This window comes from Dermacentor albipictus, chromosome 8 (genome assembly GCF_038994185.2).
Source record: "Dermacentor albipictus isolate Rhodes 1998 colony chromosome 8, USDA_Dalb.pri_finalv2, whole genome shotgun sequence".
NCBI lineage: Eukaryota > Metazoa > Arthropoda > Arachnida > Ixodida > Ixodidae > Dermacentor > Dermacentor albipictus.
Window position 1 is genome coordinate 101193259 of NC_091828.1, and position 21313 is coordinate 101214571.

General features: G+C 47.7%; 4 protein-coding genes across 4 annotated transcripts in view; 2 read left to right on the top strand and 2 right to left on the bottom strand.

Annotated features, from left to right (window-relative positions):
• Positions 1-887: 887 nt before the first annotated feature.
• Sirt7 (sirtuin 7) lies at positions 888-14712 on the top strand. The gene is made up of 6 exons (XM_065446393.2): positions 888-1376; positions 1465-1602; positions 4987-5165; positions 5638-6046; positions 6976-7163; positions 12384-14712. Exons 1-6 carry the CDS (start codon positions 1281-1283, stop codon positions 12697-12699), a joined length of 1326 nt encoding a protein of 441 aa, XP_065302465.1. The 5' UTR covers positions 888-1280; the 3' UTR covers positions 12700-14712.
• A 1807-nt stretch (positions 14713-16519) lies between these two features.
• On the bottom strand, positions 16520-18395 carry LOC135913753 (FAST kinase domain-containing protein 5, mitochondrial-like). The gene has a single exon (XM_065446392.1). It carries the CDS (start codon positions 18393-18395, stop codon positions 16689-16691), a length of 1707 nt encoding a protein of 568 aa, XP_065302464.1. The 3' UTR covers positions 16520-16688.
• An 8-nt stretch (positions 18396-18403) lies between these two features.
• MED9 (mediator complex subunit 9) lies at positions 18404-20637 on the bottom strand. The gene is made up of 2 exons (XM_065446395.1): positions 20487-20637; positions 18404-18641 (listed from the first exon to the last, which is right to left on the bottom strand). Exons 1-2 carry the CDS (start codon positions 20546-20548, stop codon positions 18404-18406), a joined length of 300 nt encoding a protein of 99 aa, XP_065302467.1. The 5' UTR covers positions 20549-20637.
• Positions 20638-20774: 137 nt separating this feature from the next.
• LOC135913752 (VPS35 endosomal protein-sorting factor-like) overlaps positions 20775-21313 on the top strand; it is a 29135-nt gene continuing 28596 nt past the window's right edge. Inside the window, exon 1 of the mRNA XM_065446391.1 lies at positions 20775-21053. Coding sequence (XP_065302463.1) covers positions 21040-21053 — 14 coding nt within the window. The 5' untranslated portion in view covers positions 20775-21039. The remainder of the gene's footprint in view (positions 21054-21313) is intronic.

Below are 21313 nucleotides of genomic sequence, written 5' to 3' on the forward strand. Positions count from 1 at the left end.
TCGTGATCGTGCATCCGCCGAGTTGGTTCTTTATTCTATGCCGACTCTCTGAAACTCGCCCCTTCTTTAAATGTTATTGCAAGTTCCTGCATCATCCTTGATCAGTTATGATGCAATGATAAAGTATTGGGGAAATGTATTGAGCTAGTAACAAAGCTCCGCGGATGGTATGTTTCATCACTCTTCAGAACAGTTCGGCGATTGTGACCGCATTTAAGCCCCATACCAAGGCAACGCCTCCTTGACCAAGGTCCATACCTTGCGGCTCGCAATACCCAAAAACGAAGACATGCAAAGAACTTCCAAGCAAGCTTTTCTTTCAGCAAAATTGTTTTTACTTTATGGTCACGGTAGAACTTTGGTTCTATAAAATCGTGCAGGCTCTACAATCTCTATCATTCGATTATAGTTTGCCTATTATAAAATTTTGTCTTATTTTACACTTTACTATAACCTACCAGATTATTGGCCAATCTCCCAGAGTGGGTACGTGCCTAGTAGATCACAAGGATCTACATCGAACCGAGGATCTACCTGAATCTACAACCTGAACGCACGTAATTCAACATGCGTCCCCTTCTCTGAAAGTCAATCAAGTGATGCGCGCGAGCACGTGTTTCTGCGGTTTCACACGCGTTCACTTTCGATCGTGATCGAACCTTATCCCCGCAGCTTGCGCAGAGAGGCCAATCGCAATTGAAAAATTCAATCGCGATTGAAAGTGCGCCGTGTGGTACACGTGTAAATTAGGTACGCCGCTGTAGGAAGAATTAGCGCCTCTTTGAAGAGCAATAATGATAAGTTGCAGAGAGAAAGGTAAAGAACGTGGCCGAATAATTGCGAACTTGATTCGTCTTTGCTTTCTTTAGATCACTATCACTTGATACGAACCGCCGGGTTGGGGAGGTTGCCCAAAGCATCGAATTGAGGCTAAAATGAGAGGCAAATGCAACGCGAATAGCTTCATCGGGCTCGCGTTTCAAGGAGAGCTTTTACCATCTCGAACAGCTGAGCAATATCTTCGCAGCTGTCAGCTGATGCATAGAGCCAGCATGCTTTACGAGCATGTCTCCACGAGTGTGAAGCGCGGTGTGAAAAGCCCGCCGTGGCGCTGACTGCCATTTCAATACAAGCGGCCAGTGTGACGCCTTATGTATATAAACAAAACCCGTCCGGCAATGGCGTCTGCCAGGCAGGTCTGGTTGTTGACTTGTCGGTCTTAGGGGGGATCGGTTTTGGAAAACATTCTCCGGCCGAGTTTTTTTCGCCGGAGGAGCAGCATGGCGGACCTGGAATCTTCTCGCCGCGAGCTGCGCAAGTCGGCGGACCTTAGAAGGATACTTTTCAAAGAAGAGGAGCAGGCTAAAACGAGACACGTAGGTTGCTTTATTGCTTTGGCGCTAATGTGTGGAGAGAAGCTTTGGAGGCGAAGGGCCACGCATATGCATTGCTTTGCGTTCGCAGATTCGGAAGCTGATGAACAAGCCAGCCTGGGAGCGCAGTGCCGACGAAGAGTGCATTCTGGAGAAATCGCGTGACCTGGTCCAAATTCTGCAGGAGAGGTCGCGGAAACGCCAGTGCAACGAGCAGCGTCTTCAAGAGGTGCGTATGCGGCGCGTGAGCTGGTTTGGGGCGTCAAGTCGAACTGAACAACCAGTATTCGCATTGGGTTACGCAGCGTAATAGTGTTAGCAGCGAACATCTGCAACCAGTTGGTAATAGCAGTTCAGGTACGCATCCTGTACTTGTCGGTATTTCCGTACGTGTGCAACAACTTATGTGCTGCGTTTAGGAGGGATGCCGTACAATGGTCGCTGACCGACGCTGTGCGTTCGCGTTGCTACTTGTGGTGATTCGTGCGGGAAATGTTTGCAGCCAGCTCAGTATTTACTGATGACTCGATCTTGCTGCTGTAGCTTTGGCGTCGAAACTAAGTGGACTTCAGCGTGTTGTGTTTCTCTGGCGACAAGGCAGAACCTTCCGCAGCGCGTTCTAGCGTTTGGGAGGAACATGGCAGCTTTCGCTCAGTTGTTCACCCTGGACAGCTGTTTTGCCGGCGCGATTATGTCGATGTGGATGAAGTGCCAGCTGCTGCTAGCCAGCCCGAGTCGGCCCTACCACAATGGACGCTTTGCAAAAAAAGCTGCTGCGCATGCGCGAGTGCGCCGCTCGCGAGCGCCCCCTATGCGGTTGCAAAGCTAGCATACGACTCCCCGCCTGGTTAGGAGATGTTGGCTCAGGCAAGCTTCCATGTCCACGTTTCTGAATGCCATGCCTGCGCACTGCGTCGTGTAGGGATGTATGAATTATTGCGGCAATAATAACATCATTTTTGTTATTGTTTCCACCCGAGTAGCAGTACCCACTAAAAAGAGCATCGTGGGTGAACGCCGTAAAGCAGTTGAATGCGGACGGCTTATTTTGGTAACTCAGGGATTTGGATTTACAGTGAACGCTTTAGAAATGTCATACGTCATGAATGTTGGTCTGTAATGAGCCCTTTGTATTAGCCCTTCTTAAATTTTAGGCCAGCCGTCGAACTTTTCTAGCCACGCTGACTACGTGCCAATTGTTTTCACATACACCCGAACTTCCGGTCCGGCTGCAGTGCAACGGCACGGTCGTTGCATGGATAGAGAGGCATGTAAGAGCGCGTTAATGACAGTGAAGTAGAATTTCAGGGTGGCATGTATGCTTCGGCGTTGGCTAGTGGGTTCAGATCGCGCTTTCGTGCTCGGTGTATGGTCATAGCTTTCAGCGTGCGGGCTCGCTCCACCTGAGCATTGCCGGCTTAAGCTGTGCGTGCGTGTGCCAGCTAACGCACACATTTTTATTGTGAGATGAAATGAAAATCAAGGGCTGTACTTGCTAACGATTATTTTGAAAATCATTGTCATACCGTCTCGCATGTCACCACACATACGATAGCACATAGATTGGCTACTTGATGCAACGAGTTATATGACATAAACACAGTCTGTTGGAAAATAAGGTGCAAAGTCCATGATCATTCTATGCTGCCAATCGAAGTGCGAGGTAAGTGAGTGATATGAAGCAAAGGCTAGCCGACGGAATGTAGCCAGCTTCGACTGCTGACGATGCGACAGGTTGTATGCGTTAGTGTCTACCCAAGCGACTCGATCCAGTTATCCATGGACTTCATTTTAGCTTTGTTTTAATGCATACATGTAACAGTTTGCACGGCACTAAATGTACATTGTAATGCACATAGTTTAGCTTCTACAACACTGTAGGAAGAGAAAACCAAGAGTGAATCTACAGCTGTCAAATCCAATGGGGTAGGTGCAAGCTGCCTGAACAAGGAGTGCTTGTGGGTCACTGATGCTCAGATTGAGCATATCATTCTTCACATAACCCTCTTTTTTAAATGCCCAACCACCACGGGCCTGACGCACGGTTGTGGTTGTTGAGTGCAGGGAGCTCCACACATTGTCGCTGGTGATCGAGCATCGCGAAAAGTCGTAAGTACATCCCGTATCCAAAAAAGAAAATGGAATTCAGTCTTCCTCCGTAATTCTGACATGATGTAAGGAGATTAAACAAACAACGCAAGCTAAATTTCTCGCCATGACACTCGATGGCACAGGTAGCAACAACGCGATGACAGGGAATGTTTTCCACACAAATATTCTCGCACCCAGCACCCCGAACGCTTCCTCAGACCTCCGGCAGGGGCCGCTCACTTTTTTGCAAAGTGTCTATTGAATGTTTGTGATTGCTCATTTGCCGAACGTACCGACTCTCTGAAACACGCCCCTTTTTTTAAATGTTATTGTAAGTTCCTGCATCATCCTTGATCAGTTATATTGATGCAGTCATGATGTATTGGGGAAATATATTGAGCTAGTGAGAAAGCTCCACGGAATATGATCATATTTGTATGGACATTTCGTACTGGAGCTGTCTGGATGCTGCCATGATCTGCGTTGGACTGTTGTGAGCGAACGTGCGGACTTGATCAGAAGGGACACAACAACCATCCCTGTCTGCAAGTTTTGACTGTTCCATTTGAAAAATTCATTCCTGAACCAACTAGTCGTACCTTTACTGTTGCAAACGTGTGTGCTTTTGAAAGCTCTAGGAAGTCCACAGCACCTACCTTCGGTACCAGGTTGTAGAAGTCCATAAACCCTGCTTTCTGGCTCTGTGATGTAAAAAGTGAAGGGGCTTTAGTGACGCCACACAGAGCCAAGAGAAATTGCTTGTACATGCGTATGTACTCACGAGCTCCTTTGGTGCTTTAGGTTCATATTGATGGCTCAAGCTTTGTAGTATCAGTTCAAAATAGCTGCTAATTGAGGAAGGAATTTGCAGTTATCTAGCTTGGTGTTATTTCAAGTGAATTGCTTGTCAAAACATTGCTTGACATTGGGGTCACTGTGTTATGAGCAGTTTTGTGGCTGGGGTTTTCAAGGCAGCCTTCTCCGTAAGCTTATATGTATTGTATATGGACTGTGAAATGGCATGTCTGATACATATGGAGTTTATGTCATCTTATCGGATGTGTTGATGCATTCACATTATTCTGAACATAAGGGGAAGATACAGAGCTTTTTTTCTTTTTTTCACTATAACTGTTGATCACTGACCAACACCTCTGCTGTTGGATTCTTTGTTGTAAAAATTTATCGGAATCTGGGGCCATATATTGTGAGGATTCTGTGAGCAGCAGTGGCCCATTCTATTTTCTTTACACCTGTCAAAGTAAGTGGCCAATACCAGTGATGAGAAAGCAAAGTGTTGTGCTAACAAGTGGCCAAAAATAATGGAAACTGAAATTAATCGTCACGTAATATGAGCCCAGGTGTTATAAACTGTTTTTATGGGCCATTCTTGTGTAGAAATGTCTGGTTGATCCTGTTGATGAATAACAGGTATGTAATGTTCGTTGCCACCAATTGCTCCAAAGCCTCAACAGATACTGACAGGCAACAGTATGTGAATGTGATCCCTTGACCCACGCAGGTGCAAGATCCACCAGCTGTGCTGGCCGAAAAGTGCCAGGCACTGGCGACGGCTATTGCCGAGGCGCGCCACCTTGTGGTGTACACGGGTGCCGGCATCAGCACGGCAGCACGCATCCCCGACTACAGGGGCCCAGCAGGCGTCTGGACTTTGCTGAACAAGGGCCTGCGACTTCCTGAGTACGTGCCACCTCGCTCGCTTGTCTCTTGCACTGGATTCCGATCACAGCATGCCTCTGCCATATTCGAAACTACAGCATGTTGCATTGATACGGCAGCCCAGTATAACCAGCCGTTCATGCTCAACTTGTGGTTTGTTTGTACCCGAATTACACTTGGAGAAACCAAGTGGCTTTCTCTGTGTGAAATTCACTGCAGAAAGCAAATGACTCTGTGTAGTGCATTTGGTCAGCACCGTGCTTGGATGCATTACATGCCTGTTGCACACAGGATAAAGCAGAAGTACCCTACTTGTCGCCTGCAGTGGTGCCGTAAAAATTTTTTATTTTCTCAGTGCGTGGAATGGTGGTATTGTCTGCTGACTAAAATGTAGAACCACTCCGCCTCTCCTTTACAACATGCAGTTTGCTCTCCTCTGGGACAGATGGCGCCAGTGTTCCTTTCACTAAAAAAAACTGATTTTCCATTGCAGAGTCCAGGACCTGAGTCAGGCTTGCCCGACCTTCACTCACATGGCACTGGCACAGCTGCAACACATGAGACATGTCAAGCACGTCGTGTCACAGAACTGTGACGGCCTCCACGTTCGCAGCGGCCTGTCCCGGAAGTGCCTCTCAGAGGTGCACGGCAACATGTTCCTTGAGGTGTGCCCGCGCTGCAAGCCACTGCGGCAGTACTTCCGCCTCTTTGACGTCACCGAGCGGACGGCCCTGCGACGGCACCGCACGGGCCGCCAGTGCCATGTCTGCTCTGCCGACCTGGTTGACACCATTGTGCACTTTGGCGAGAAGGGTCGGTTGCGCTGGCCGCTCAACTGGCAGGGCGCGGGACGCGCGGCCGACAAGTGCGATGCCATCCTCTGTCTAGGCACCAGCCTCAAGGTATTTCTGTTCCTCGGCACTTTATGAACTGTGCATAAACTATGTTTGTGTATTCATTTCGTGGGTACATTTTATCAGCCAGAGGCAGGTTAAGCACGTCCCAGTGATTTGTTTAGTTTCTGATCTGTCGATGCTACAGCCAAGGGTAGCAAATGTGACAAAAATTATTTTATAGGGAGTTCTACCAGATTGCTTCCTGGGAACTATGTGAGTGCTCGAGTGAGGCATCTGAATACTCGTATTTCACAGATCCAATCCTCTCAGACTGAAAGGCGATGCTCCTTGCTGGATCACAGCAGAAATTGTTGCACGTGGCCACCAGATGTCAGGGATGCTAGATGCTTTGTCAAACTTCCAGTGGAATCCCTGTCTCAACGGTTGCAGCAAGAGTAAATTGGTCAGAAGTTACCAGCAAAAAATGAAGACTTGTTCTGAATTGGTAGGGTCACCACCTGGCTGGCTTACCGCAGGCACAGCCATTTTTGGTCTCACATGCTGGCTGCTTGCTCGACCACACAAGGGCCTGCGATTTACCAGTTTTCTAGTTACCCTAAATTGGTGCATTGTAAGCAGCATTGCTTTCAGTGTTACTGCACAAGTGAACTCCTTCCTAGGTCCTTAAACTTTCACCTTTTGTTATCAGAAGTTTCTGGACTGAACCATTCCATTCATTTTTAAAGCAAAGCTTTCTTTGCCTTTCTCTGTGCAATTTGGTGCGTCCTCGTCATGGTTCCCCCACCCCTTTTTCGCTGCTGTTAACTTCTTTTCTCTGCAAAGGCGGCAACTGTAGTACCTGGGCTTCCCGTGCTCCATCCCTCTAAATTGTTGCATGAATGTCACCTATATTGGCATCACCAATAAAGAATAGAAAGCACAAATGCATTATTCTTCATTATATGCTCTCCATTATTGCTCTTCATTATGTGCAGGTGCTTCGGAGATACCGGTGCTTATGGGGGCTCGACCGGCCCGTGCGTGAGAGGCCAAAGCTGTACATTGTGAACCTGCAGTGGACACCAAAGGACGACTCAGCGGCACTCAAGATCAACGGCCGCTGCGACGACGTCATGCGAGCTGTCATGGAGCACCTGAAGATCTGCGTCCCCGAATACGAGCGGTGAGGCTTGCGTGCCACGTTCAGGGCACATTCCTCACAACGAAGGTGCAGGCCTTCTTGAGCATACCGATATGGGGTGCAAGTAACTTGAACTGCACAGAGGTTGATGAAAACTTGGGACTCGGGCTGAGGCCAGTGTTTCAACAAAGGAGCTTGTCTTCATGACAAAGACAAGTGCTTTTGTCTTAACGCTGGCCATTGATTGCGTGGCAACTTGTTAATCAGCGTGAGTAATTAGGCATGCGATTTCTGCAAAAAATCTGCCAAGCAGTGCTACATTCCTGAAAGCACATGTCATCAGCATGACTGTACCGTAATGGTGTAAATACCTGTATGTGTAGCTGTGAAGGAATCTTGTAGATTGAAAAATTCCAGCAGAATTTCAGCGAGCGGCTGCCCCCTTTCCTCCTTTAATATGCTTCACCGCATGACACATTCATAACAACAATGTATTGGAATGAAGCTGACTTAATGGGCCCCTCAGCAGGTCACATAGCACAGCAGGCCACATAGCAAATTTTCATTATACGCTGGAAATTGTTACATGCCTTCTAGGGAGTGCTCTATCGTAATAATTTTTGCAAATGGGTTCATTAATAGCCAAGATAGAGATATTTCAGCACCACGAACCCTTAATTCAGGATGCGAGCGTCTCTGCCAACATAGACACTCTCTCCGCTTGCCTCCGTGTTTATGAAGGTTTATTATGGCCGTGTCTGTACAGTTGGGCGGATTGGTTGAAATTCGGCACTCTCCCGGACAACTCGGGACAGTTGGAAAATAGGCATTTTGTTCATTTCACCTCTTTCTCCACACTTGGCTACTTTTGATGCTGACTTCCTTACTTTGTAGCTAAGTTATTCAATTTTCTGTTGCCGACCTAACTGCCTTTCTTGTTTTGAACCGAAACTGAACCGAAAACAGTAAAAAGTATGTTACGTTTGCTCGAACTGTGACTGAACCATAAAATTACGATTTTTTCCGCTCCGCAGTGAAACCGAAGGGAAACAATAAGTTTTCAGTTCAGGTTGGCCACCTTTTCTGGAGTTTTTCAGCCATGCATTGCCTGTATTTGTGGCCCAGCTGTGCTAACTCATTTACAAACACATCACCTTCTGGTGATTTTAAATGTAGCAGCACACTTGGTACAGTTTTCAGCGTATTGTGTCAGAGGGCAGACTAGGTGTTTTGTTAATGCAACAATACTTGAATAACATCTGCCACATGAACTTGTCGGACTGTGGTGCATGTTCTATGTACCCGAGACACTGAAGCACATACACAGTAGAACATCGTTTATACGTTTTGAGAAAGAGCAAAGAAAATATATGCTAAACAGGGAAATGTTTAATCCACAGTCACTAAAAGATCTGGCAAAGTCAAAGTGTTGTACTAATCATTGCAGCAGACACAAGACACACCTTGTCATTTCTTTATTGCATAGCCACGAGAAACCAAAATTACATAAAACTGGTATGTGGCAATGGAATATGTTGCCTATGATGCCACCAGAGTGAAACATGATGCTCACTTCATGCAGCCTGCAGCAGGTAACGGCAGCACGCTTAGGTTATCTCCTATGAAAAGTGCCGTATGCTTCCAACGGCACCATGAAACACGCACCATGAGACAGATAGGTGGATATGCTTATCGCGAGAGGGCTGGTGGCGATAGCTGTGAGTGCGGCCTGCCACGACGGGACTTAGGAGGATATTTGTTGGTATCAGAATGGGAAACTTAGTGCACGCCGATGTTTTCACATGGGACTGGCGAGCGAGTATTGCGGCCAAGTTGCTGCAGTGGGAGGCTACTGTTCTCGATCATGCATGCCTTGCGCCTTTGGCAGCTAATCTAGATGGCACTTGGCGATGACGTGGCCGAGGGCAGCAGCAGCAGCAGAGAAACTCGCATACCACCCCATCTATGGCTACCGACACTCATATTTTTTTTTGTATATCCCCAGTTGTTGACCATTGCTACGTTTTCTTGGCATGATGAGATATTATTGAACACAATTGTCATGTTCATATAACATCTACAAGTCACTTAAGCAACTGTTTCTTTCTAGAAGCGGATACAAGATACCCAGATACGCCAAATCCCTCCGAAGTCAGCTAAGAAGACCTTGTCTTCAAGAACAAACAGGACGCCCCAAATGCGTGTACTAGAGCGTATTGTGCTATTTGAACGAGGGAAGAGCAATACTACAATGCCACGCATCGTTCTCTAAGAATCCGAACATGGCAAGATTGGTGAAATAATAAATTGATTTCTCCAAATCGAAGCACCGAATTCATAGGCTGCCTAAGTTGAGGCATGCTTGCGCAAAGACTGGTAGCTATTGTGCATAAGTGGCGTGCTCCACGTGTTTGTTCAGGAACTCGGCCTGTGCTACAGCTGCGTTCCTGCTAAACCACAACCATTCAGATGAGCCTCCATTTGTGTCAGTCGTTCATCCCTGTAGACTGCAAGAGCTGGTGCTGTCCCTCATATCTGTCATACGGAACAGTCGACAACAGAGGCTTGCATTGGCCTTGAAGATGCATTGTGTAGATCAGGCCGTCGAGATGCCGATAACGCGAACAGCAGCCGCACGATACTGTCCTGGGTCATTTTTTTTTTGTACACTCATTTGAAGCAAGATGCACATCTCTTGGGTAAACTTTTTGCATTACCGAGGCACCTTGATAAGAATGAGTAATGATGTTCTCTAGAGCATGCAGTATATGAAGGGATTGCACAGATATAAATTTTCTTTTACCTAACAAAGGCGGGGTTGATTAGTGTGAATGCCTGTGTGTGTGTGCAGCGGGCTTAACTTCCATGCCTTTGACGGCAGCATAGTTGACTTTTTTCGTTTTAGCTAACTACCACCTGGTGGTGAGCTAATTGTGGCATACGACACAGCGAGGATTCATATTGTATTACATAAATTACAACTCCAAACTTCTACTGTGTAGCAAAGAAAAAAAAGCAAGTGAGATTCTGCTCACTTTTCCATCTTGCAGGTAAGGACGTTTGTTTCTGAACCATGAACAAGGGCAGTTCTTGGTAAACATTGCAGCGACCTATCTTTCACGACGGCCCCGAGTCTTGCACCGACTAGGTGTGGACAAAAAACATAGAAATCTCGCATATTGTGTCCCGGAAAGATTTGTAGAAACCGAATAGCATTTTACTCTGCTTGAAGGTGCGAAACGTGCGTTGAACCATGGCATGCAACAAAAGTATGTTTCCTGTGCCGTTTGCAGCCATTGTTACCGCACACCAGGAAGGCGACGGCATTCATTAGTGACCAGTGTTACGGTTACAAGAAGCCGTGCTGTTGAACTAGCTGGTTTTCCTACTTTCCGTTCTCAAGGACACCATTTTTTTTGCTAACCGTGTATGCTGGGGTGTGCATTTTACGGTTAACCTAGTGATAGCAGCGAGCTGGCCTAACGACAGAAATGGGCGCTTCAGCAGAAATGGTGATGCTGCAGGGCTGCTGAAACAACCTTCGGGCTGCGGAACACACCTGGCATGGCTGAGTTCAGAAGCGCCAGCATCTCTTCCTATGTGGCCGTATATTTACCAACACACACCAATCGTTTATCCCCATTCTCGCACATAATGCAACGCACGAGTCGCAACAATCTGCTCGTGGGGTGCACTGACTGAAGAATCAAGTATATTAAAGAATCTATTTATCTATTGAGTACTTGTTTGTACCCTGTATGCTTGAACCATTTCGTGCCGAACTGGTAACCGTTCTTATTTTTCGTTCAGGTTTGGTTCCGGTTCACGCATGTTCTAAGAACATTGGTTCAGGTTCAGTTTCGGCTAGAATTCCGGTTCAGGTATGGCTCAATGCCCTAGTCATTTGTGCTGAGCTTAGCGAGCTGTGTTTAAGTGTTGGCAGCTGTTCGCTGTAAAATTTTCTCAAATTGTCACGCTCAGATTTTTTAGCCCCTTTTACAGAAGGAATCGGCAGTGACCATAGTCGAATCCAATTCTAACAAACCCGGAAGTGAATTATCTTCTATATTGAACATGAAACTTGCTGACTGATACTAATGTAAGTCCCTTATAATGAATCGGAAAGATAAAGTGAACTCTCGAGGTGTCCGCTTGGCGCATAGCCCAACATTTAAGGACGCACCTTCGGTAGTGGATGCAGTGTACTGGTACTCTGCCAACAATACGCGAGGTTGGCTGGAGCAGGTCTGCACAATCTTGTTCATCGGGAATGCCTTTCTTAGTCGCCATGAGAAACTGCGCCAAGGCACAGCGATCAAAAAGTACTACTTACTGTGCGTTGCATTTTTCTCAATGAATGGATTCCTTCCTTGCTTTATAGTTCACTAGAGTTCTTGTAGGCTGGCAGAATAAGTGGGCCCTCCCTTGTACTTGCTCACCAATATTTTTGCAAGTACTCACCCATGCTTTTCGGCATTCACTCGCGCTTACTCTCACTCACGCGCTTACTCCCACTCGCATACGTAAATACATGCATCCACCCACACTCGCCGACAGTGACAAAATTTCACACTGATATCTTCTCAAACTCACCGTCACTGACTCGTTCATAATTGCATCAACTGGTACATTCTGCTCCTTGTACTTGCGTACACTCAAGCTTGCTCGAGTAGAGGCACACACTTGCGTTCCCATACTCATGTCTCCTTGTGCTCTTCGACGCTCGCTAACGCTCTGTCTCAGGCCCGTGAATCGAGGGTGGAGCGAATATGTATGAAGTGTGCCGTCCTATGATGAAACCGCATATAATGACCACATTATGAAAGTTTGTTCAAATTCGTTAGTCGACCCTAGATACAACAGTTGCACCTGACACAAAAATAACCTCGTTATATCTGATAATCGTTATAAACACACATTTGTTACACTGGAATAGCAGTAAGGTGTTTTTGTTTACTTCGTCATATCCGATACTTCGCTACATCAGTGTTCGTTATATCGAGGTTCAAGTGTATAACAAACATGGATGTAACGAATTATCGTTTATAATAAAGTAGCTCCAAGATAGTTTGACTGACACCAGTGGCCAACACGTAGTATATGCTTATAACGAATGTCGGATATAACAAAGCTACCTTTGCGTTGGGTGCAACTGTGTAAGGCAAGCTTCGGTGTGATGAAAATGCCTCGTGTATCAAACTGGTTAGAGTGCCCGCTCGTCGTAACTGGGTTTGATTGTATTTACGCAACGCTTCCGCGCAGGCACAACGACCCGCTGTGGAAGCTGCACACGCCTGTGCGACCCAAGGAGCTGCGGACATTCACCAGGTTGCCCCTGGTGGTGGTTGGGGAGCCCCCACATCAGGACCACTGTTACGCTATGACAATCAAAAAGGAAGCCGAGGACGGTGACGAGGAGGAAGACGACGACAAGCAGGGGATTGTCGAGCAGGAAAGAGAAGTGGACACAGTGCAAGAGAGGGAGGAGGAGGAGGAGGAGGTCGAAAACCCCAAGAAACAACCTAGGCTCGTCGGCTGGTACGGGAAAGGGTGCGCCAAGTGGCGCCGAAAACGCTAGCAGACCAGCTCCGTGGCATCGGTATGAAGAAAACGGTCTCGTTGTCTGCCGCTGGTTGCAAAGAGTGATTGTGGTGGATGCTGGCTAGAGGACGCGTGGACTCCCCCCCTCTCCCCCGACACCTGTGAAATGAAAGGGACGCAGATTGGGCGAGGCACGGCATCGGATAAGGGTGGCTTTGCGAAAAGTTGCTGCTTGCTGTGCATGTGTGTGTTGCCCCCATGACGCATTTGTGCAATTGTCCTGTGAAAAGGTGAACAGTGTGTTTGCTACGTCAAGGTGCAACTAGAAGTGGGTAGAGTGTGCAAGACATTTTGTTCCCAAGAGTCTTTTTTGTGTGAGGCGCCATCTACCAATCACGCGTTGATAATTAGATACAGTGCACTCGCCGTTAGCGAGGCCAGTGTAGAAGCATGGACTGTCATCATCTTTGATAGCATGGCTCATTTTTATATAGAGGAAGCTGAAGATAGGCGTGCATATGTGACCAGCGGGGGTAAAACTTGTGGGGAACTTTTTGCATGAAAATGTAGAAAAACAAGAATAAGGCTGCTTAAGCCAGCGCGCATTTTTCAGTTTTCCCGCTGAGAGTGGCAATTTGACAGCCGTCAAAATTCGGCAGAAGGCTTACGCAACATAATTGATCCAACGAGAGCAAGTGTGGCTAGTGAGTGGTTTTGGTGTACAAGACGTCTCACAGACCAACCCTGCAAGACATTTTGCAGACGAGTTCTGCAAGAGGTCAGATTAACTCCGCGAAATGAATCGTAAGTGAGCCAAGCTCTTGGAGAATTTGGTCATTAGGCGAGGCTTCTCATTAGCTACACTTGTAGAATTTACCTTGATAATTTTGGGCTGTCATTAACTCAAAGATGGTGTTTACAGCCATTTGTAACAGCTAGGCAGAGTGCAACTCTTGTGGCTTCTAAAGCCTGCCTTTAAAAATTATATTAATTGCTTATTTTGCATCGCACACTAAAGTAATACAAATCGCGAATTATAATTGTAGATTTGAAGTGCGGTAGCATGTTTACAGGCGGCATTCATTGTTCTTTTGAACTTGTTGGCTATGTGACGGAATGAGGAAGGAATCCTTTCCTTATCAGACTGGGAAAAGGACCCGTATTTCAATGGACAAAGGGTCTGCTCACTTACGTTTTCTGAAATTCAAACCGTCGAAATACACCTTGCCAACAGACTAAGGACCAAGGCACTGTGATTATATGGGGTGGCACCAATAGAAAAGCGCGAGAAGCTTTGGCGAAGTGCCACAAGTAGACTAGACCAGACTGCGCAGTTGGGGGTTCAATCGTTCCTTGAGGTACGATTGTTGTGACAATTTAAGATTGTGCAGCGGTGATCCTGTTACATGTAGCAGCATCCCGAGGTTCCTCTGCAACTTCACAGTGCTCATGGCAGATGGCGCCACTTGAGCTGTTGCATAGCGACAGTACGCTGCAGTCTACAAACTGTGCAGGCTGCCAAGAGCTCTGTTTTGTGCTGCAGCCGCTCGTGGGTAACCTGCGTGACCAGCAAATTTTTTGTCTTCCGATGGCGTTTCTGACCAAATTTGGAATATGCAATGATTTAGTGAGGTGATAATGCTGGACCATGTGCGAAATGCTGTGTTAAGCGACCTAGTTTTTGATTGCCCGTGAAGTTTTTTAATGTAAAGGTTCTTTTTTTCGTAAGAAGGGTCGTGTTTTTGCAATTGCTATGGAACTTCTTTTACTGTAGCTATGTCGACATTGTGTGGACTGAGGGGAATTGCAAAACCTTTATTGCTGGTATTGATGGTTAGTCATGCAATTATTTCACTTTTGATTGCTAGTGTGCAGTTTTTACTGAAGAGCAGTAGTTTGCCAAAAACTAGCCATGACTGTTGCTCCGGCTTGTACATGGCGAGCTTGGGAGACTGTCTGATTAACTGAAGCCTCTTGGCAAACCGACTCTTTAAGTGGCATCTCCTGCAATTACGATGCAGTGTGTTAAAGCATTTCCTTTTCCCATGGTGCTCTGTCCAGAATTCTCTGTATTGTGGCGTGAAGGACGTTGTACATCAGTAAACGTCAGAAGGCACTGGTACAACCTTTTTTATTTCATTCTTTGGAGATGTGCACCAATTTTGTGGACCTTGATAAGAAAAAAAAAAAAAAACGCTGGTGTTTCAACGGCATGAAACATGTAGCCTCCACAAGAGGTGTGCAACAATTGCTCAAAAAGGACAGGTGCTCGTGCTAAATTCCGTCCCTCAGACACGCTCCTGTATTTGTTAAAGGGACCCTGAAACGATTTTGGCGATTTTCTACAAACGTACTGAGTCGTTAGAGTAGGTCCTTCTGATCATTAATTGATGCATCTAAGTGCTCTGCGTAAAGCGTGTAATTTATTATAAGGTTTTAAAAATACACATCGCTGCCGATCGTAGCGCACTGCTCGGCGGAATTTTAAGCCGCCCCTACCCATATGATGCAAATAACCCATATGACGTCACGTGGGCGAGCTATCTGATTGGCTGACCAGTGTGCGTGGTCGATAATTTTTCCAACTGTATGGTAAACAAATAATCTTCGTAATAGTTGGAATGTTAGTTCATTTGTTTTTATAAAAAGAAAGTAACATAAAGAGAATGCACAAGAACAATTTTTCAGTACACTTCAGCACTTCCGGCACACAGCAAGTGTCGTCTGCTTGTGTTACAACGTACTCCATTTTGACGAGAGCTCCGCGGTCAGAGTCGGTCTCAGTCTTTTCGCGAGCACTATGATTCGACTTTGTTGCCTTGTGGACTGCAAACCTAGCGACTGGCAATATGTCAAGCTGCGACATCGTGTCCCTCTGCAAGGCAGTATACAAGCGAACTGGCTGCTGCGCATGGGACTGCCGGTATCCATCCGATCGGCGCCAGGATTTGAGCGTTTGTGGCCGTCACTTTACACCGGAAGATTTTTAACGCAATACCGTTTCGCGAGTCCAGTATTAGGGCAAACGCAAGCGCAAGGGGACAGGGTCTGGCCGCTTGACTGTGCCGGGATGAGCCACGAGATGAGCAGAAGGGCAAATGTGAATGGTCTGTACGGTGCAGCCACCTGGTGGCACAGAGCTCAACCATACACAGTAGCAGCAACGAAGTGTATTCTTTGCTGCTGGTGTGTATTTTTCGCAGGAGTGTAATCATCAACACGTTGATTTATAAATGTTTAAAATGCTTTACACTTGGTTAGAGCAATATTAGCGCTTTGTTTGACTGGTTAAGCGCTGCGCCAGCAAGTGTCTGGACCGTGCAGACCGATCAGGCTGCTCACGTACGTCTACGCTAAAGTTCCTTCATCAGCTTGAGTTTATGCCTCCAGTCATTTGCCGAAATGACCAGCTTGCCTGTTTTTAGCGGAGTACCGGACACGTTCGGCGCTACGACAGAATGCTCGCAACGCACGCTGCTTCGATAGCTCTCGGTCGACGGCCAAGCAGCCAGCGGAGAGGTCTCGCGTGGGAGGGGGCGTGCTCCTAAACAACCGGAAGTGAGCGATGTGACGTCGCATCGTGACGCTGAACCAGTGAAGGCGGAGCTTAGCGCCGCTCGCTCGGCGAGCGAGTTGAGGAGGAAAAGCATAGCTAGGGAGGAGGGTAACTTCTAATCGCTTGCAGCTCCATTAATACGTAACGCTTCACTTAAATTGTGGTGCGAATGTTCTACTTAAGCTGTACCCTACGCGCCTACAAAATTTGTCCGAACCGTTTCAGGGGCCCTTTAATGTTCCTCCGCCTAATGGTTATCTCGGATCTTGCTTTCATAAGAAATAGTACAATACTCATTAAAGAAAAGCATGGTCAACCAAAATTTATATTTATCCCAGTACGCCCAACAAATAATTGTATCCGTGCTCGTTACAAAAAGGTTCGACTGTAGAGTCTATGCAGAGCTGTCATCCTACTCTTGACTTGAGGTGGAGGAATATTTGTAAGACTGCTAGACACCAATGATGCTGTCAAGCAGGTTCACTCACTAGCATGGTTTTAAAGCCCACAGGGGGAGGTTCATAGAGAGCACACGCACGCACAAAGGCATCCCACCACTGCCGCCTGTCTGGGAGTGCAGCGAGACGCACGATCTCCTCTGGCGACACCCCAATCACAAACATACCCAACGCACGAAGCTGGCGCACTTTGGCTGCCATGATACCACGAAGGCGCTCCCCACCGTTTCGCACCAACACGCTGTCGTCCAGTAGCTCTACGCTGACGATGCGAGGCTCGTGGTTGCTGGCAGGCGTCGTCTGTCGCTTCACGTCTGCCACGTCCAGCACGGGGCTGACGCGCAGCGACTGTGGACACACGGCAAAAGCCACGCCGGCGATGCGGATGTGTGGCAAGAGGCAGCTGGTGCGCAGCCGACGTTCTCCAAACACGGCCACTAGGTCTCCAAAGCTATCACGCCTCGGGGGTTGCTCTCTGCTACTGGGCAGCATCGCGGTTAGTGGAGCGCCCCTCATCAACTGTGCGGATGCTGCAACGAATGCCAGCCGCAGAGTCGTTTTCTTCTTGCCATCGAGAGAGACCGCGCGCTCTGCGCTGGGCGAAGTCACTCTGTCAATAAGGCCCCACGGGTAGCAGTCGAGACAAATGAGCGATTGCAGGGCGTCAAGCACATGGTAGAGATCTCTGTTCAACGTAAGGTTCTGCTCGAGAAACTGGACTGCCGTTTGCAAACTCTCGCTCTTGGCGCGATGGTTTACAGCCGCAAATGCCCACAGCACCTTAGCCACATCTTTCACTCTTGGACGCAAGGAAGGGTGCAGCATAGAGTCGCGTTTTATTGATGGACATACGCGAAGTAAGGAAACCACACTGTCCTCAAGACGGTCAAACATGCCTCTGTCATACGCAGCAACGCTGGAGAAGGCAGCCAACATGTGAGCACATTCCGTGACCACTAGTTCTTGGCTGTGACCAGCGACGTAACTTGCCAGGTTCTTGAGAACGTCGGCACTGTAATGCTCACAAAGTCTCAAGAATTTCAGCGCGGCTAGAATGTCAAACCTGTCCTTGTGCAGTGCCAATGCATTGGCTGTATGCTGAGACACGACATGGAGAAAGGCATCATTGGAGACCCTGATCTTTAACTTGAACAGACTACTACACAGCACAGCCAATTCTCTGAAATCTTCCAGCTTGAACTCTGGCAGCCGATGTTCAACAGCACTCGAAAAGTCAGGTGGAACACTGCATTTCTTGAGAGCCAAAAGGTAAATCAAATGAACCAGATGTGGCCGGGGCAGCTGCCTTAAGTCAACAGTGCACAACAGCTGCCGTACATAGGTGCCTCCGCAATGAGGTGAAGCAGTCGCCCAGGCATCCATAACACGAATCGCAAGTTCAGGTGCAAGGTGACCTACTCTACGGCAGCACTCCCTTTCCAAGGCATGCGCGCGCCCTCCTCCTGCTGAAGAGGCACAGGACAGCACAGCACCGACTAAATGGTCGTCATCAAGGGCTGAGAGAGCAGACACCTCCAGTGCTGTAGGTTCCAGCTGAGCATTGGTCGTCGCTACGGTCCGGTGATAGACACCACTTTCCCGAAAGAAGCCGAAGTAGTGGTCTCTGACGTAGCTGCGGCAGTAGCGGCAGCCGGTGACTGTAATGCCCAACACCACAGGGCGCAGTTGTAGCAAGCGGCGCAGAAACAGCCACGTCATGGTAAATGCTACTTCATGTCGAAGTGGCACATACTTTTGTATTTGACCAGCAGCTCGCGCTTTCGCGCCAGTTGGCGCCGCAGTGCATCTACACGACGCAGCTGCTCCTCGCGCGTGAGCTCGATGCCCGGCAGCTTGTTGATCAGGTCGCGGCACAGCTGCAGCTTGCCGCGCAGCTCCTGGATCTTGGCAGCGCTGTCGTAGCTATCCCGCTTTTGTGTTGGGTCGTGCGAGTCCTTCTCGATACTGTGAAGGCAAGAGAAATAGAAACACAATGCTTTCAGACATGTAGCATGCAGACCGCACTGTCAGAGACGTCACTAGAGAGACATCGGGTCAATAACTTGCCAATCTGAGGGAGTAACATTTCTAGTGGCTTCTAAAAATTGTCTTCAAGAAAGTAAGTGAAGCATGTCGAGGATGGCAGGCGACAAACCAGTGGGGATAATCTGTACGTGTCCACCTAGAGGACATGTTCGTTTTGTCTTCTGCTGAAGTTCTGGGCTGGCGTACATTTGACAAGAAGAAAGGCGCCCCCAGTCAATCAGCACTACAGCGGCAGATAAAATGGACATGTACGCTAGGTGGGCGCTTACAGAATACCCCTCCAGGTGCAGCAAACCCTAGTGATGTCTCTGTGCACGTCGATCACGACTAAAACCAGGGAAAGAAATGCACACACAAGAAACATGTAGCATACAGCTAGGACGACTGCCACACCACGATTTCACAGCCGTCCCTTTTCCTGATCGCCAATGCCTTTTGACTGTATTCGAGTTGGTTAGTGGTTAAAGCAACGCAATGCCAAGGTAGCATTGGGAAAAAGGCATCGACACAATATCGCGGTCCTGGAAACATGCTTCAGTGTGGTTATTCATCACAGTTGGTCACACAACAATTCGCCCAACAGTTAGCCTCTGTGCACTTTATATGAATGGACAGCAGTTTGGTTAATCGTCGAAGTGAGGCAATTTGAACGCCGGTAAGGGCCGAGATGTGTAATACACAGAAAAATTCTCTTCACACACACAGTATGAAGCTTAGTTTCTCACGTCACGGAACAGTATTGATAGTGAATGATATTCGACAATGTTCTGACTTGCGTTACAGAAGTTGCAGGGTGCTTTGTTTTTTTTTCATTGCTACGATAGATTTAATTTTTTTTAGCTACTGCTTCAGGAGGGCACATGTAATTGGGAAACAGAGGCCTCAGGAGAACACCTGGGATTGTAATAAAGCAGAGGCGGCCCTAGGGGCAGCGGGGGGATCAAAGCAGGCCGATCCTGGCTCCAGCTTTGGTGTCCCCGTTGCCACTTTGGTGTCCTGGAGGCGCCGTCAACTGTACGAAACAATGATACCCTAGTAAAAGAAAATTGATCTGCAGCGCCATCGGGAACATCGCTCGGTAAATCGGGCGGCATTTTTTTTTTTTCGTATACAAGACCAGCTTTTCGCCATAACGGACAGCAGATCTCTGCGATCCAGCAACCCAAGGACCAGCCCGAGCTTCAACTCTGGTATCCTCGTTGCCCTTCGGCGTCCTGGAAGCGCTGCCAAAGTACAGTGCTCGGCGACTGAAACGCGATACACGGACGGCATGGCGGCCGGCACTTTCTCTTTTTTTTTTTTCGCCACTGGTGTGAGCGCTACGTGATCGCTGAGGGGCCGAATACAGTCACAATGCATCGCAAACGCTCTCGCTTTCATGTATTGACAAAAATGCATCAGCGTGGTATCCCCAGGGCCCACCGGCGGCGAAAAAGAGCCGGCAGCCACGCGCCCTGTGTATCAATCGCTGAGCACTGTACACTTAATAATGAGATGTTGCTACAACGTGTTAAATAAAAAAAAAGCGAGCGAAGAAATAAAAGCAGACCAGGCAGCGATACACCGGCTCGCCGAGCCGCCAACTTGCGACGCTTCAAAGCAAACATCGGGGCTCCGACCAACGATGGCTCCGACACACGTTGCGTTGCATTTACGTTTGACATCGACAACGGCGTATCACGCTGGCCTTCACTACTGCACGAAAACCGTTGCAGAACTCCCCATAACAGCTTCGCTGTAAAATAAGATGCACCGAAATCATACCTTCTGATAACGTCGTAAATAAGGTGCAAGATTTCGCTGCTCACTTCTTCGATCGTCGCCATTTTGCACACTTTCGCACGATGTCGATGATGGCTAGTCGATCGTCAACAGCAGCACGTCACAGCACGTTGCGAGTGTAAAAAGTGAACGTATAAAGCCAGAAACGTAACATGAAAACAATACATTGCACAAGCTGTATTTTTTTCACGTTTATTGTCATTGTATTTGTTGATGAGTTCATTTCAAGACTAATGCTAAGCTTCAGGAGGCGCTTCCTTCGCTTTAAGCGCGTCTAGGAGGGGAGGTGCGCATTCCGTGTGAAGTGGTTTCTGTTTCCGTGCAACGTTTGAAGCGGGTAATTTCTTTCCTAGATTCGAATTATGTGGTGGGCGCATGGTTAGGCAATTTGGCTTTGATTAAACTATTCAGTGGCGTGCAGTTTCTGATATAGAGAGCGTTAATTTTAGGCGAAGGCGATCCCTCCTAGCAGTCATCCGGCGCTGCCCTGAGAAGTGTCGATGTGCTCAGCGCTTCATCGGTTTTTCGCACGGCTATGACAATAACTTGGTAAGTCCTTTTGCGTCTTCTTCAGCAACGTGGCTCTGCTTTCTACGTATCTCCAGTACATGCTAATGTAGCAGCCGAAGTTTCATTCGATCGACTGCGTGCAGTCTATCTACCGGCAAGTCTACCAAGATGATTTGCGGCATAAGTGGAACTGGCGGCAACTTCAAGACGTGTTTATCAACCATTGGTTACTTTTCTGAAAAAAAAAAAACCTGCATCGTTTCATGCATCACTTCTTGCAAACAACCAGCTGTTGCTGT